The following is a 17,952-nucleotide window of genomic DNA, read 5'->3' as shown; positions in this document are numbered from 1 at the left end:
CTTTCGTTTGGTCTCTAGCTGTGGTAAAACCACTGAGTCATGCTTCTGAAACATGACTAAGAGACTGAGGTTTGTATGTGGTAAAGTCATGCATGAGAGACGGTGGTGAAAGATTCTTAATCAATGATATTTGCCACCTCGTCTCTTATGAGCTAAAAAGGATTCTGTTTTCTGTTCAGCAGCAGCTTCAGCCACTCAACACACAGATTCACGCGGCGGCTCTCTCTCCTGCACAAAGCTCTGATTGGGCTCGTACCCTCTGACTTCAGCGTATTTTTGTGCATCAAGCAGGACCAGCATGCCCTTCGATCCCAAGATGCCCTTCAGCTGGTTGTCCCCAGAGTGTGAACCAAATTAGGAAAAAGGGCTTTTAGTTATGCTGGTCCATCGGCCTGGAACGAGCTACAAAAGGACCTCAAATTGCCAGGACTAGTTACGCTAGGAGAATTTAAAACTATTTTAAAAGACTACGAAACCAGTTCTGTTGGACAATGCAACTGTGTCTGATAACCTGCCTATAATCTGAACTTTGTTGTGAATGTTATGTTTTTTTTTTGTTGGAATGTTTTTAATGTTGTAACTCTGTCTTTTGCTGCCTTGCTCGGCCAGATCGCTCTTGTAAAAGAGGTTTTAAACCTCATTGATGCTTAATTGGTTAAATAAAGGATTCGAAAATGTAACCAGAAGGTGTAAGAAGTGACGATGTTCTCTGTTTCATTGAATCAGCCACACCGAGAAACTTTAACATTACTGATACTGCTCTTTCTATATTGCAAGATTATTAAAGCCTTAAGGAAAACTAACTGACTGTTCTCTTTGTTAAAGAATTTCCACAAAACATGTCCGGGCGTCGGGTTCTGTCACTTGGTACATTTATATATGCTTCTTATATCTATTCATACACACTGTTTATATTATATATACACTGTTGACATTTATATAGGCTGTTTATATTTATTTACATATACTATTTATAGTTTATACATACTGTTTATATTTATACATATTGTTTATAATTGATATATACTGTTCATACTTATATTTTTTATATTTTATATTTACATTTCTTTTTTTTTTTTTTTAACCTTGCTTTATTTATTTATTTAGGCTTATACTGGGACCTGAGTTCTAATTTCGTACCACTAACGTGTAAATGTGAGCTGGTATGACAATAAAGTTCCTTGAATCCTTGAATCCCTCTCAGTGAAAACCCATGAAAATGTGGAAGCAGAACAAAGCGATCCAGCAGAGCGATCATGCCGCCCTACACACCGTCACATTTCCGGAGCGGTGCAGAAAGCTGAGGCGGTGGCCTCTGTGGGCTTTACAGGGGCCACACACACCAAGTTAAATGTAAATGCTCTTTTCATGACATTTCTTGAGGCCAGGCTTTAGCGGGTGTTACTCTACCTGAGCGTCTTGGCACATGATGATGAAAGTTACCTAACAAGTGTACTGTTTAAGATCTATATACAATCTGTCATGTCCTGATTTAGCAAAGCAAAACTCCAAGTTTGTGCCGATGACGCATTCAAACCCTCCCTCTTTAGACTCCACGACTGCCTCCAATATTTGAGCACAGAAGACAGAAGACAGAAATCGTGTGTATCATGTGACCAGGTGAGCTGTTTTACTATCTGCTGCTGGTGACTGAGGAACTGACGCTCACGCTGCTGCTGACACACCAGAACAAAAGAGCAGCTGATATGTAAATGACTGAGGGAGACTTTTAACCGTCATGCCACCACTAAAGAAGGTAAAGTATGAGGGAAGGGCAGGAGAAGGACGTGTGTGTGTGTGCGTGTGTGTGCGTGTGTGGGCGGCGGTAAATGACCCAGAAAATGACCCAGAATGAAGAGATGAAGGGAGGTGGAGGTGGAAAGAAGGAGAGAGGAAGCAATGAAGGAGAAAGAAGCGACAGACTGAGAGGACGAGGTGAGGAGGAAGAGGAGGAGGAGGAGAGGAAGAGCAGGGAGGAAATGAAGCGGGGGGCACTTTGGAAAGGGGGACACGCAAAAAAACAACACAGATGGACTCCCCTGGTGTGTGTGTGTGTGTGTGTGTGTGCCTACTGTATATGCATGTGCATTAGTATATATGTGTGAATGTATGGCTTCATGCACGTATAGTTATGCGTGTGTGTGTGTGTGTGTGTGTGTGTGTGTGTGTGTGTGTATGTGTGTGTGTGTGTGTGTGTGTGTGTGTGTGTGTGTTTCGGAGGAGAAACCAGGGACAGAGGGCTTTATGGAGCCCATCAACACAACAGGAGAGAAAAAAAAATCACTCGTGCTAGAGGAGGTGCTAATGGGCCCGCACTGTGTGTGTGTGTGTGTGTGTGTGTGTGTGTGTGTGTGTGTGTGTGAATGTGTGTGTGCTGATTGATTGAACATGCCAAGTCCATCTGGGCATTCCCTGATGGGAGCCAGAGTGTGAAATTGCCAAAAAAGCAAACTAGCATACAATCAAGATGGACACACACACACACACACACACACACACACACACACAAGCATTTAGACAGACACACACTCTTGCACAGTTTCTTTCACCATTCCTCACTCTCTCTCACCTACTCTCTCTCTCTCTCTCTCTCACACACACACACACACACACACACACACACACACACACACACGTCCACCTGCTCCTCTTCACTTTCTTCTGTAATTAGTTGTATTTTTTATGGCTGTTATCCACTTTACCCTCCTCCCTCCCTGCCCTCCCTGCTCAGAAGGAAAAGGAAGAGTGTTCTTTGTGTTTCAGCTCCTTAATCCACCCTAAACACACACACACACACACACACACACACACACACAGGCTCACACTTCACCTGTCACTAGGGGATCAATCAGGGAGAAATGTTAATTAAAGAGCTGCGCAGTGTTTGCTTTTCTTTTCCTGCCTCTCTGTCTCCAGCAGTGTTTGTGTGTGTGTTTCCTAGCGTCTCCAGGCAGTAGCAGATACCTCTTCAATCCCACGCTGCAAACACTCATTCAGCAAAGGATTTGGAACTCTCTCTCCCTCTGTGTGTGTGTGTGTGTGTGTGTGTGTGTGTGTGTGTGTGTTTGACATTTAGCCACATAGTAACAGCCATGGGAAGGATCTCGGCGATGGCCAATTCGACGGCGTTTTGACCCGCTCCAGGAAAAACCCTCTCTGTCTCCGAAAGTGTCCGAGCTTCCAGTTTTTAAATAACAAAAACACGGTGCAGTTTTGTCTGATATTAATAGTCCAATGTTATAGTTACGCTTGAATGCCTGAATGCGGCTACTATCCCTTGTGGGCCATCTTAGGTGATTTGTGAAGCCTGTGGCTGCAGGAGATTTTTCCAGTGCTTTCTGGAAGAGAATTTCTTTTTATTATATTTTTTTTAAAATCATGAAATAAGTAAGTGCACAGGCTGAAGTAGTAAAGAAAGTCTGTTACTCTGCCTACGTGATGGTACACTGTGTCTTAACATAAAACATATCTTAATGGTACAAACGGCCTGTTTGCATTGCCAATATGCAGTGCAAATGTATCATTTCATAACTCAGTACTACTGCCCTAAAAGGACCCCAAAAATCACATCACCTTGGTGTGTAGGGTACAGGGAGTTGATTGTAAGATGCACTGTAAGCATATAAGATAAATATAGCATATACACAGGATTTAGGATTAGAGAATAGGTTGTAGAGTGTAGGATAAAGGATGCTACAAGGTAAAGACTGGATAATACAGATTGCAGATAATCCAGGTTGCTGGATACGCCGTGTGTGGTGTGAAGTATATGGTGTAGTGCAGGGATCTCCTACAACAAATATTTAGCACACAAGTTTGCTATATACCGACCAGAAGAAAATATGATAACTGCTCTTTCCATTTTTCTTGAAAAAATTCTACATTCAGCCTTTTTCTTTTTGACAGCAGATTTGCTGAGATTAGCCTGCTGACTTTAACTTTATTTCCGCTATTTGTTTGTAGTGCTAGGTCTAAGTAATTTATCACAATTAATCATTAATCCTGAATTTATCATTTTATCACAGAAACCTCTTATTTTGCTTATTTCCCATAGTTGCTAATAATTGGATGCAAATATTTCAATTTTAACAATATTTTTTTATTTAAAAATATCGTTGTTTGTTTTTTTTCCCCTCTAAAACATTTTGGGGACCAGATGAGTTGTGCTCCTGGGCCAGATTTGGTCCGCGGGCCGTATCTCAGACATCTCTGGTGTGGAGTGTAGATCAGGGCTGTTCAGCTTCATGGGCTGAGCTGGAAATGCAACGTGGGGTTTGTGGGCCACACTATCAGGAAAACAGCATCCATCACACTGATGTTAAGTAGGCCTGTATAGTTTATGTTAATTTATTTCTCATGGGCTGTCACACATGGCAGTCTGATTGCCTTTGGATATCATGACATCGTGTGGTAAGTGTGTCCTGACTGTTCTCTCTTCCTGGCTGCACGACATTAAGGCGATGCAACTTTCTGAAATTTCTGTTATTTGTCTCTACCTGCTTGGTCATAACATCCACATCACTACTGACTGGTGACCAAAAAGAAACAGAATGAGTAGAACTGGAGTGGGCTTTTTGGTTCACAGTGAATCAGTGAATTTCTGGGTGGCTCCCATTGCCATGGCAACAGCTGTAAACATTCAACTGTTGTCATGGTGTCGGCAGAAGAGTCTGCTTACGTCGGGGACACTGAAGCATGGCTGATGCTCTGTTTTCACAAGGAAATAAATAAAATACTTTTGTTAGAAAAAAACTTGTTTTAGGGAGGAGCTGAGTCTTTCCCGGTGGGCTGTTGGTGGCTTTGCCGCTTTATTCAATAACTTTATTAACAACAACACAGCTAATGAGGATTTACCTAGCTGACATCCAATTAGCTAACATTAACATTAGCCTATGAATTAGCTTCCAATAACTGTTAAATAACTGCTGCAGCATACAAGTAATTTTAGTTAATTTTGTGTGTTCACTTTAACTCCTCCCCTTGTTGTTGCTGCGACACCGTGACAGAGAGATCCAGCCAGCAGCTGGTGCTGGTTTTGTCATGATGGAGGTTTCAGTAAAGTTATTCAAACAAACTCTTCTGCCGACGCGGTGACATCAGTGAACGCTACAACTGTTGTCATGGCAACAGTGGGGGCAGAGGGTGCAATTGTGAGGGCAGTGTAGCCGATAGTTCAAGAGAGAGCGGTCTTTGAGCGAGACACGAAGAAGAAATTTTTTAAAAGAATGGAGAAATGAAATGTGCATCCTCCTGTGGTGATGTGTTCAATGACCTCACAGACCACCGCCATCTCCAGCGCCGCCTCTGCCTTTCCCTCTTTTCCATTATTACCGTCGCCATGTTTGTTTTCGTCAGAAACTTTTGACTCTGAGCTGCCCTCTAATGGATTTATTGATTAACATCCACACCAACATAAAGGACCACGTGGAAGTAGTGGGCAGTGACGGGAACATTGTTTGAAATGGATGTAAGTGGTATGTGTGTATCTGCCAGAAACGTTACTCACAGTCGAGACAGGGCTTCATTCTTCTGAAACAGCAGCTCTGGAAGCTGGCTGAGTCGGTTCTTGTTGAGGCGACTGGATGGACACAAACAAACACACAAAAACCAAACTTAAGATTAGGTTTAGATACTTACAGTATACATTTTTAAATCAATTTATGACTTCAAGTCAATCTGTGTGTGTGTGTGTGTGTGTGCATGCGTGCGCTCTCACAGTCTCTCCAGCTCCTTCAGTTCGTCAAAAGCTCCTCTCTCAACGTTACTGATCTGGTTCTCCATTAGGTGACTGCATTGAAAACAAAATCAGTAAGAATTAATAAAATCATCACAGTGTGATATGTAACATAAAGATTTATCTCCACTGTGGTTCTCATTCTGTGCAAAGAGCAAAGCAGCTTGACATGAGATCAAACAGATGGGCAGGTTTTATGACACTACAGATTGCAGATGATGGATCGAGACACAGACGAATGGACAGATGGAAAGACAAGGAGCAGGTGGGAAATATCTGACTAGAGAAAAGAAACAGAGAGAGACTGCAAACCTCCACCAAAGCTAGACAATTTTCAATCGGCTGTTACACCTGAACACATTAATCTGATCACTTAAATTTGAAGTAAAATTCATTTCTTCATCCAATCCAGTAGGATTTGAAAAGGAAAACCTGATTAACTAATCTCTATCGAGTGCACCTTATCAGACCTTTGTGAAATACACTTTAAAGTATATTTTATTAAATTATGTGAGCAGGTTAACTAGTTTATACAAGTTCTGAAATTATGCACACAAAACAAATTAGAGTTTAAGACCAAGCCAAAACAAGAGAACAGCAGGAATCTGCTGTGACTCTAAGGCCATGTTGACATGGAGGCTGAAGGTGATCCAAGTCTGATTTTTTTCCTCAGATCTGATCTTTTCGCCTCGACTGCTCACATTCGTCTTTGTACGTGACCCGTATCTGAGCATCAGTGTGAACAGACCTCTGCAATAACCATGCATGCTGATACAAAAAAAAAAAAAAAAAAAAAAAAATCATTGACACGACAGTCCATCATCACTATGAATAAAACAGAGGTGCAGGGTTTTCTCTCTTGACTTGTTTGCTGTGGTAACAGAGGAGCGATGACAGTCCGTTAGCTGTTCAGGCTGAGGGCGGGAAGGCAGAAAAAGCTTTGATTGAAGCATCTCTCTGTATATCTATTAAAGCTGTAGCCCCATGTTGTTGCTGCTGTGATCCTCTATGTTTTGTTTTGTCCACTGCTGACAGTGAATGGATAATGACGCCCTGACAGAGATGTGAGCGTTGACACAGCCGTCACACCAACAGGAATCAGATATCTGTCTGATTTAGCAGCACATATTAAATAGGCGTAGAGAAAAAAAATCAATACAGCGTAGTTTCACAATATTTAGTGTGGCAATACTCTATCGATACACAGATCGCAACTATCGATATTGTATTGCCAAGAATCGATGCAACATTTATGTTGCTTATATGTATTTTATGACCGTGTTGGTCAGTCTGTCTGCTTGACAATCCCATTTTGCTGCAATAAAAGTGACAAGTTAGAGAACAGAATTAAAATCTTATTAGATAAAACAGATATTGACAAAGTTTTCCTTTGGGGACATAATTTGCAGTTGAGAAAAGGCAATAAATCTCATTATCGCAATGCATGTTATTGCAATACTTAGTATCATGATAATATCGTATTATGGGGCCTCTGGTGATTCCCACCCTTAATATTAAAGTGGTCCAAATCAGAATGGAAAATTCCAGATTCAGAGTGGAATTCTGATTTTCACACTGGCATAGAAAATCATACTTGTGTCACATTTGAGGGTAAAAAAAAAAAAAAGTCAGATGTATGCCACTTTTTTACTGGCTGTCTAATCCTAGCAGTTAACACTGATTACTTACCAACCCTAACCCTATCCCTAAGTCAAAGCCATTTGTTTCTCCCACGGCGCCTGAACCGTGCAAACTTGATGAATCCAGAGACTTCTGCAGCACAAAGTGGTGGTGTAACAGTGAATTCCCTCCTGACAACAACAAGCCACAGCCTCCCGGTGGGCTGCTAATCTCTCCTGATCAGGCCTCCAGAGATGTCTTTAGTTCCTGTATCATCATTTTAATACCTCATGTCCATCAGTGACACTCAGCACGGTCCAAATCCCCTGGTTAACACAGGAAACCACCGCCAACCGAGCCTCTTGTGTTTCCAGGTCAAAAGGTCACGGCTAAACCCCTCGCTGTTGTAGATTTGACTGACAGGGACACCGCACAAGCACCTCAGGGTGGCTCATGTGTCACCGCTGAGCTAAAACATCTTTTCTGTGCCCTCTGGCTTTCACCGGCGTCACTGCTGTGATTCCGGCATTCCCGCCAGACCTGAAACTACTGAGGACATGTGGAAAAATAAAAATGAAGCTACTGACAGAGAGGAAGACAACAACGAGACACCTGTGGGCAAAAATCCATGTTGTGACACTTTTAAAATGTTAGAAATCAAGTTAAATGATGCGGTTTTGTGACTTTGTTTTCTTGTTGTACCGTCTTTCAAACAACCTGCCTCCTCTTGTTTGACTTTCAGGAGTGATTTTCTACATTTCCTCAAATGCCTCTCAACAGCTTCCACAGCAGAGGCTTGAGCTGGTTGCTTTCAGTCAAAAAGTTGGCACACGGGCACAAAAATAAAGGGAGATAGCCAAGTAGTCTGGGAACATCTGGGCGTGTGGGTGATCACCTCTGATCATCACGTCTTGTAGCTGCAAAGCACTCTGGTCTATTTTCTGCAACTGTCGGTCTGGAAACTGATATCTCTGCCTCTTGTACGATGGATCTCTCCCTGCATGATTGTTGCAAAAAAAAAAAAAAAAAAAAAAAAAAAAAAAACAGGAAACTAACAGCTCTAGAAAGAACCCTTGCTCTTTGATTGCGAGGGACTGACAAACAAGAAAATGCCCCAAGCAATTCCAAGTAGTTTGCCAACAGGGTTTTATAAATGTTTTAAAGTGGATTTCTCCTTTAAGTTCCACCACGGTAATGCCATAATATGCATGTGCCACAACGGCTTGGTAACAGACGGAAGTTCTGGGGGATTTGCTCTTTCCTACACGTTCACTGGCCCAATAACTACATTTTTTGAGAAACTTTTTAACATAACTTTTCACTCTTGCCAACACGTTGTGGCTCCCGTCTTTTCATTCCTGACTATTAAGCGAACTAACAATTTAAGCTTGTTCTTATTCTTGCACCCACTCCAAGTTCCTTTGGATAAGAGAATGGCAAAATGCCTGAACTGTAGGGCGCTATGAAATCCATTTTGATTTTTTCCAGATTTTCCAGTTTTATTTTTTCCCGATTTTTTCCGTTTTCATTCTTCTGAATTCTGTGTTTTACGATTTAATCACATTTTGTTATCAGAAAGTGACCAGTCATGTGGCAGATGAATAAAATTTCAGCAATTCACTGATAATAAACAGTTTTCCATAAAAGCTGAAAACTGCAAGCTGCAATTGTTGCATGTTTTCTTTAAGAGAGACAGCCTCTAAAAGGAAGGAGAAAAGCAAACAAACAAACAAAAAACTGCCTATGAAGATGGTGGGAGTGTAAAAGCGGCCGGCACTCACAGGACTCGCAGGTGTTTGAGACCGAAGAAGTCTGTCTTGGTGACGATGGTCAAGTTGTTCCCGTTCAGATCCCTGAAAAGCAGAGAAGACGACGGCAGATCAGAGCACAGGAAGAAAGCTGTGGAATTAAAGGTGCATCACACAAAATTTAGGGTGGATTGGAGTGAGGACCATTTAGATTTTAGTGACCAAAAACATTGAATACGCTGGTCATTTATCAGCAAATCGGGCTCATGATGAGAAACATGTGGACCTTAAAATGTTGTGCTTATTCCATGTTTTTATTTTTTCTGTCAGTTGTGTCTCAAGGATCCTCACCCAATGCAATTTTATCACTGTCAAATATTCAGTGAGAACCTGCTGAAGAGATATAAAGGTTAAAATGAAGGTGAGTTTTCACTGTGTGCATGGGCATGTACAGTACACACACACACACACACACACACACACACAAACACACAAGCAACATGCTGTCACTTCGTGTGTCCAACAGAATTTGATGCTAAACAGTTTCAGTAACCAAGGGAGCAGTTCAGTCCTACTACTTTAAAGACCTCCTCCACTCAAAAAGCTGTTTTCTCACGTTTATGGCCCTAAAATGTGTGACTTTGACTCTGCTGACTTCTATCTGGTCAAAGTTTGTCAGCAGAGGGTTGTTTTGTCACTCCTCTGCTGAAGGTGGAGGTGTGTGTGAGATTCAGACGAAGCCCGGTCGCCATGCTGCTGCTGGACTGCTGGTCGTGTTTTATTTTTTTAAAAAAAAAACAGGATCAACTGAAAACTTCTGCTACACATGAACAATTTTAGTGTAACTAAAAGATTTGCTGAAAAAATCTACTTTTCCATGGCTAGATTTTCAAATATGACACAATGTTCATGACTGCCGTGGGTTGGGACTTCCTGGTTGTGTGAACGGAGCTCTGGTTACGAGTCAGCGTGCCAGCAGAAAGAGGCGTGGGTGGAGTCTATTGGCATATCCGTAGATCTGTGCATTTTTATTTAGGGCAAGGTTTACAGTTACATTTAAGGCACAAAGGGATGTTTTTTTTCATGGAAAAAGACTAAATATGTCATTGATGAACAGAGATTATTTTAGGGGTTTAATAAATGACTTGAGGGGGACTTTTTGTTAGAAAGTTGCTTCAAAAGACGATCTTTCCTTAGAAATGCTTATCTATGCTTTTATCTAATTTTAGATGTCACTAAGTCTTGCCCCTCCTTTCTGGGTCACAGCACGGACTTTAAGCCCCAGAGTCAGGATCACATACAGCACATCTATCTTCGCTTCACTCCACTGGCTGCCTCTTAGATTAAGAACTGACTTTGAGGTTTTACTCATTACATTCAAGTGATGCTACAACAGCTCATCCCTTGGTCAGAGCCCCAGCTACACTATATGTGTGTATGTGTGTGTGTGTGTGTGTGTGTGTGTCTGTGTGTGTGTGTATCTGTGTGGGTTCTCTGGTTTCCTCCCACAGTCCAAAGATATGCAGTTTAGGTGAAATGACTTTATGTTTGATACACTGGCAACCTGTCCAGGGTGTTTCCATGCCTTTATCCCAATGCATGATGGGAAAGGCTCCAGCCCCTTGTGAACCTGATCAGGATTAGTGAGTAAACAAAACAGATGTTTTTTGTTTGTTTGTTTGTTTTATATGGTAAAGCATGTTAATACCAGGTGTGAAGGAGGTTGTAGTGTATTAGTGGATGGACACAGAGACGCCGTGGTTCAGTGTTACAGAGGCAGCAGACTGAAGCTCCACTGGAAGTCTCTGTTAGTTTACCACCAAAAAAAAAAAAAAAACAAACAAACATCTATACAGCTGGAGCACTCTTGTCAGGTTTATTTTTGACTGTTCATTTCAAAAACATTTATCTTCAGCTAGGTTTTCTCAAAGAGTTTTTCTATCAGTCCACACTGTAAAAATATCTATACAATAAAGCCCATTGGGCTTGTCTTTGAAGTTATTTTCTCTCAAGGCACACTAAAAAAGTCTCTTTTCAGCTGGAGTTTGTTTTGAGGACAAGCTGCACTTTTCCGTAGAGTAAATCAGCCCCATGTCAGCTCAAAGCTGTAAGGAAACCAAGGAAACTGTGAGGAAATCACTGCCTCTGCCAGACATTTGTTTAGACACATGAGCTTCCTGTAAAGATGAGACAAACACTGTTTGTAAGATTAGGTGACACTTTTCCCAAACAAACTAAATGCAGATATCTAAGAAAAAACTCATTCTGAAGAAATCTCGTCTATTTTTTCCTGCCAAATAGTGGCATCACAGAGGATTACATCATTTACTTTTTTCAGCAATTGAGTGAATTGTGATGTTTCTCCTAAAATGGTTAAGTAGCACACTGCCTCGCTTGAAGCGTTATATTTGTTGCCTCTAGCATCAATCCTGGTCATCAAAGTTCTGCTAAACAAAGCAAGAAAATGAACATCCATGTTCAATAACCACAATAAATATGCAATATATAATAACCATAATCTTACACAGGCATGGCCATTCATTTGTTCCAAACAGTGAGGCTCCACCTGAGCTGGTGCCTTGTCTCTGGGATCAGCATGTCTGGTGCGATGAACATATTCATGCACTTCAACGAGCTATTTAACAGTTTCTTGGTGAGCAATGTAAGTTACAGGTATTTGACCAATTAGAACGACTCTTCTGACCCCAGGAACTGTAAAAAACAATAAATGTTCTAATTAAAGCAAAAACATGAGGAACTGAAACTGCTCATTGCTTGTTATTTTCAACTGGAAAGTGGATCTAGCGGGTAGCATCTACAAGAAACATCCACGTATTAACCTGACACCAGGAGGACACAACCCGATAGAACTTTTACAAAAAACTGGAATTACACAAGAGAGAAAAAAACAGGACTTTTATAGTGGCACAGTGCCTTTTTGATTGCATTTGTTTATGTGCTAAAAGTGGTATTTTGGGAGCAGTTTGCTATGGAAGTAAATGGCGAAACACAAATCCAGTGTTGTGAGATTTCACCACCATGTGGACTCACACCCAGGGAACTTGAACTTGTCATCAGAAGCAGAGGTGACTCTTGGTCTTCCTTTCCTGGGTCGGTCCTCATGTGTGCCAGTTTCGCTGTAGTGCTTGATGGTTTTTGCGACTCCACTTGGGGACACATTTAAAGTTTTGCAATTTTCCGGACTGACTGACCTTCATTTCTTAAAGTAATGATGGCCACTCGTTTTTCTTTAGTTAGCTGATTGGTTCTTGCCATAATATGAATTTTAACAGTTGTCCAATAGGGCTGTCGGCTGTGTAGTAACCTGACTTCTGCACAACACAACTGATGGTCCCAACCCCATTGATAAAGCAAGAAATTCCACTAATTAATCCTGATAAGGCACACCTGTGAAGTGAAAACCATTTCAGGTGACTACCTCTTGAAGCTCATCGAGAGAATGCCAAGAGTGTGCAAAGCAGTAATCAGAGCAAAGGGTGGCTATTTTGAAGAAACTAGAATATAAAACATGTTTTCAGTTATTTCACCTTTTTTTGTTAAGTACATAACTCCACGTGTTCATTCGTAGTTTTGATGCCTTCAGTGAGAATCTACAATGTAAACTGTCATGAAAATAAAGAAAACGCATTGAATGAGAAGGTGTGTCCAAACTTTTGGCCTGTACTGTATATTTACACATAATGGTCTGAAATCACATGCAGAAGCACAGATTTATGTCAAATAGCGACAAATTTCAAAGGCCTCTTCTGCTGGTGGCTCACAAAGACCCAGGAAAAGCTCTGACTGCACTGACTTATAGCGTTTTTGTCATAATTTCTGGTATAGTGTTCAGGTTTCAAATCACCTAATATGCACACAAAAAAAAAACAAACTGTTATGCCACTATGCAGTATGTGCTATTGTGATACTGTAGATACTGCGCCAAACACTGCAGTGCTGCTGAAGCGGCTGCTGACAGTGGGAGTGGTTTAGCCTTGTGACCTCGTTGTCTGCTGTGATTGACAGCTGGGACGGCAGAAAGGGGATGATGTCACTCTTCCCACGAGGATTTGTGGACAGAGAGGTAAAGTGAGCCCGGTGTGTGTGTGTGTGTGTTTGTGTGCGTGGTGTCATGTTCCTGCACTACTGTAAAGGGTGGAGCAGAGTTTGACCTTGTTCATCCTGTTCAGTCCTTTGAGGTGTGTGTGTGTGTGTGTGTGTGTGTGTGAGAGAGAGAGAGAGAGGCAGCGAGTAGGTGTCGTGTGTGTGTGTGTGTGTGTGTGTTGCAGTATGGGTGTGAGAGCCCGACTGAGACGTCACCCGTGGAAATGCGAGGAAAAACAACAGCACGCGGGTTTGTGTTGATGAGAAAAGCGGATGAGGAGAGATGCAACCGGAGAGGAAAACATGTAAAAAAAGAAGCAGAGGCAAACGCGGGTCAATAGCAAGAGTGAGCCCTCCAGAAAAAGGGCTGAAGGGGGAGGATCACGGTTTCAGTCGCTAACGGAGGCAGGGCATTGGCTGAGATGGAGGGAGGGAAGGAAGGAAGGATGGAGATGGGTTGTGGCAGGGGGTCCAGAATCAGTCCCTCGATGTGTGTGAAATCACCCTGACAGTTAGACCGGACAAGGAAAACAAGCACTGGGACAGAGAGAGAGAGAGAGAGAGAGAGAGAGAGAGAGAGAGAGAGAGAGACAGAGAGAGGTGACCTATCACACTTCACCATAACAACATCAGGGCTCTCAAGTTCAGAGTAAGATTTTGGCGGCAGCGGTGGCAGCGGGGGTGGGGGATGGGGGGACGGGAGGGGGGGCTCTTCTGTAGTTACTTCAGCGCGCGCGTGAATCAATGTATCGTTGGAATATTCTTTTGATTTGATCAGCTGGTGTGTGGCAGGGCCTTCTGAACTCCACCTGGAGCTCAACTTGATTCCTCTACCTGTTCCACTGATATAAAAAATAGCAGCGCAACTTGATGGACGTTATCCTGGTAATTTCTCTGCGTGAAATCCAAGGTGTGGCGTTTTAACGGGTTGAAATGCCTATGTTGGTGCTCTAGGCAAAATGACTCCCTTGCGCCCTTCCATGCCTACCAAAAGCCGGCCCTGGTCTCACGTCCAACGCGTGAGACTTGAGAGCTTTGCAACATGCATCGAACATGCACGCGGCCTCACATTTATACCGCCCAGCACCAAATGTATAAAAATTTATCTTTGGTGGATAAATCGGTAAAGTTTGTCCGCCGCGCTGCCCGGTAGTTTAGTTTAGTTTATTTTAGTTTATTCGCTAGTTTTTAAAAGACACAGAGAATGTCTTAAAAAGAAAGAGCAAAAACTAACCAGGATAACACAGAAAAGTCAGTGACTTATTTCCACTGTGGTCCTTTTAAAAGGATAAAGGTAGCTTTTGAAAACATGTGAACTCTCGGCTGTCTCCTCCTTTTGGTTGTTCTGCTTCACTTCATGATAAAATACGAAACAAAATACAAAATGGTTTCAGTGACTGAGTGTTCATCTGTCAAGGCTCATTTTAGGACTTTACCGTTCTTGAATCATTCTTAAAGGGATGGCAATTTTTTAATTAAAATGATGTTAACTGTCATCACTGGGAGTAGAAAACGAATCATGAAGCTGTTGGAGTCTGAAGTCTGTGCTATCAGCTGATTCTTCCTGAGCCAAACCAGCTGTTCTGATGTGGATGAAAAGTTAACTTTCACATGTGAGAGTGGAGCGGTACCGTTTGATTGACAGCCTTCATCTGCAGACGTTCACCCCTACTCAGCTCATCAAACGGTTGCGAGGAACAGCAACTGTTTGCCTGTTAGCACGGCACGCAAAAGGTTATTTCACAAATCTACTGTTATCCCAGAAGAGGCGAGGGCTAGCAAGGCGCTTCATGTCAGATGTGGACTCTCTCACATCATAGCTAGGAAAATCTTAGCTAACATGTTGTTGCGGTGCTAGTTTCAGTTCAACAGGATATTTTCTCTTTGCTGGACAGCTGATTGGTCTTTGTTACCATACAAGGGGAAGTAAAGCCCACCCGGCCCTGCTGCAATGGATTAAAACTCCATTTTATTACTTAACTCTCACATTTTGGTGGATGACGAAGCTAGAACTCAAGAATACCATATTGGCCAGAAAGTAAGACAAGACTTTTATCTGGAAGATACATCTGAAAAAGTGAGGTCGTCCGATATGCTAGGATGCATGTTCAGTGTCATTATGCATTCAAAACAAAAGGGGGCGACATGGCTATATTTGGGGTCAGCAAGAATAAACCCAGCTGTGCACAGGACCTTTGAAAGGAATTAAAAAAAAAAAAAAAAAAAAAAAAAAGAATTAATAAAAAAAGCTGAGGGCTGATTTGTCAAGTTGCCTGTAGCCAAAAGAGTTAGGCTAAAGAAGTCAGCTAATTTCTATTTCTTTTTTCATTTTTTCCTCTGTTTTATTAATCTACAGTAAGACTAAATGTTGTAAGTTAATGCACTTTTTTTAATGCACTACAATGTTTTCTTTGTTTTTGGTTGATTTAAAATATGCTGCAGATCAGCCTACCTTTCTTTCTTTATGCTTTGTTTATTTCTTCATTTCTGTCAAAAAAACAAAACAAAAAACTTCACATTAAAAAAAAACAAGATTTTTGGAAAAAGTCTTTTCCCAAAGGTTTTCTTATATTCCAGCCAATACAAAATCAAACAACAAAACAATAAAATCCATGTTTTTAAGTGGGTTTTCCATCGCATTTCTTGCCTTACCAGCTCCCAGCAGCTCCCTGCATAATTTCAGACACTGCATTCAAAACTATATGCTAGTCTTAGATGCACTAGATGCACATTCAAGTACAAAAATGAGGGAATAGCATACATATGTCTAAAGATTAAAATGCCACAGACTACATGGTGGAAATAATACTGTGTTAAGAAAGAAATACACTACAAATATGCTCTCCACATACTAACTTCAACACTTTCCTCTTAAAATACAGCAGAGGCAGCAGATCAACGTGTTTCAGCCTTGAAAACGTGTTTGGATTTACTTTTCCAGCAAGTCACATACAAAAGGCCAACGGACCCGTTTAGCTAGCATGTCTCTTTCAGCAGAAGACGAGCATCTGTTCCACTCTGCAAGGCCTTTGAAAGAAAGACAACTGTCGCGCTCTCCAACTCCAACTGTACGCCGAAGACAAACAGCAGAGGAAGAGCAAGGAGGGTTGGAGAGGAGAGAGACACAAGGGGGAAATGAGCATGCACACACACACACATACACACACACACACACACGTGCACGCCTGCAGAGTGATGAGGCGTGCTTAATTGAGTTTTGTGCGGCATGGCGGGGTCAGGGGTCAGCTGAGCGACAGACTCCCCTCGAGTGGCGACTCCACCAAACAATAGCTCATTAAAGCAGAACGCGTCTCACACACATGAACATGCGCGCGCGCACACACACACACACACACACAGAGCAAATCACAGCCTCTGTGGGCAGTGAAGCCGTTGATCTCCACATTTGAAACAGCACACTGACGAGAAAAAAATATGTGGGGACAGAGAGAGAGAGAGAGACAAAGATAAACAGAGGAATTTACATTGGGTAAGTACAGAGAGAGGCTGACAGTTTGTGTATGTATGTGTGTGCATGTGTGTGTAAAAATATCCTGATCCCTCCCTTTGTTGCGACTCCTCCAGCATGGCACTGTGGACCTTGTTACCATTGGTTACCGCTCCCCAAACATCTCGACGAGGCTCGGTGCAGACAGAGCTGGGTTGGTCATCAGTGACAGAGAACCAAGCTGAGGTTCAGATCGTCTGCTGACATTATCTAATGTTTCTGGCACTCAGTGTGTCTGTCTGGTACGTGGAAACTCCACCCCCCCCTTCCTCCACCTTGGCACAGAAACAGGTTAAAACAAGCTATAAAACATCCATGCTATTTGACCCAGGCCTGCAACAGTGGGAGCTTCAAACCGACTGATACTTCAGGAAGACACAACCCTATGTACCAAAAGGAAAACAGCAGCATATCTGCAAAACAGTTTGCAGGTATGCTACGAATGCCCTTCGATATTTCAAAAAATTCTCCAACTTTAAGTACACGTTCTTTAAATGTAAACATTTACCAGCAACAAAAAGGAAAAAAATGACAGGAATCTTCTCTTACTCCTGGAATAGTATTCTATTGAGGGTGGAAAACCTTGTGAAACAGAATTTATGCCATCAGAGGAGAGCAAACCTCTCCACTTGAACCCTGATGAAATTATTTTTGTTGGTCCAGCGATGGGGTGAGGGAAGTCTCATGTCTTTTTGGTAGGAAAGAATTTGCTCAATATCACAGATAAACGTATTTATACTTGTTCCCAGAAAAATCCTTAAACAAATTAAACTGCAGTTGGAAACAAGTGTAAAAGATCCTTCAAGTTTGACAATCAGCTGCTTCCTTGTACAAGAACTGTTTCACATGACATGTTCTTCTCCAAAATCAGTGAATCTGGACGACCAAACAGCACGATTATGACCTGCAGAAACGATGTGAAGGATGCACAACAACCTGCATTTACTCAGGATTCATTCCAGCCCTCTTGCTTGCTGACTGGTGGAACTATTTTGTTTCTGTGTCACTACACACCGGCGTCACCTACCAGCTGTGTAAACAAAAAGACGGCGCTGAGGGGAGCTGCTGCGTAGTGATACTGGAACAAAGTAGTTCCACCAGTCAGTAAGCAAGAGAAGAGTGGAAAAGTGTTGCTATTGAATCCTGAGCAAACGTGATGTTGTTGTGCATCCTTCAAAACATTTTTCTTCATCTGTGGGGCGTCGTGTTGTTTGCTGGGCCAGATCCACTTCATTCAT

General features: G+C 42.1%; 1 protein-coding gene across 1 annotated transcript in view; it reads right to left on the bottom strand.

Moving 5' to 3' along the window:
* slit1b (slit homolog 1b (Drosophila)) overlaps window positions 1-17,952 on the bottom strand; it is a 108,288-nt gene that overhangs the window by 74,578 nt on the left and 15,758 nt on the right. Inside the window, exons 2-4 of the mRNA XM_030049818.1 lie at window positions 9,136-9,207; window positions 5,717-5,788; window positions 5,507-5,578 (exon numbers count right to left, since the gene is read on the bottom strand). Coding sequence (XP_029905678.1) covers window positions 5,507-5,578; window positions 5,717-5,788; window positions 9,136-9,207 — 216 coding nt within the window. The remainder of the gene's footprint in view (window positions 1-5,506; window positions 5,579-5,716; window positions 5,789-9,135; window positions 9,208-17,952) is intronic.

Source organism: Myripristis murdjan, chromosome 1, assembly GCF_902150065.1.
Source record: "Myripristis murdjan chromosome 1, fMyrMur1.1, whole genome shotgun sequence".
NCBI lineage: Eukaryota > Metazoa > Chordata > Actinopteri > Holocentriformes > Holocentridae > Myripristis > Myripristis murdjan.
The sequence above is the reverse complement of the archived record's forward strand: the minus strand, read 5'-3'. Positions and strand labels throughout refer to the sequence as shown.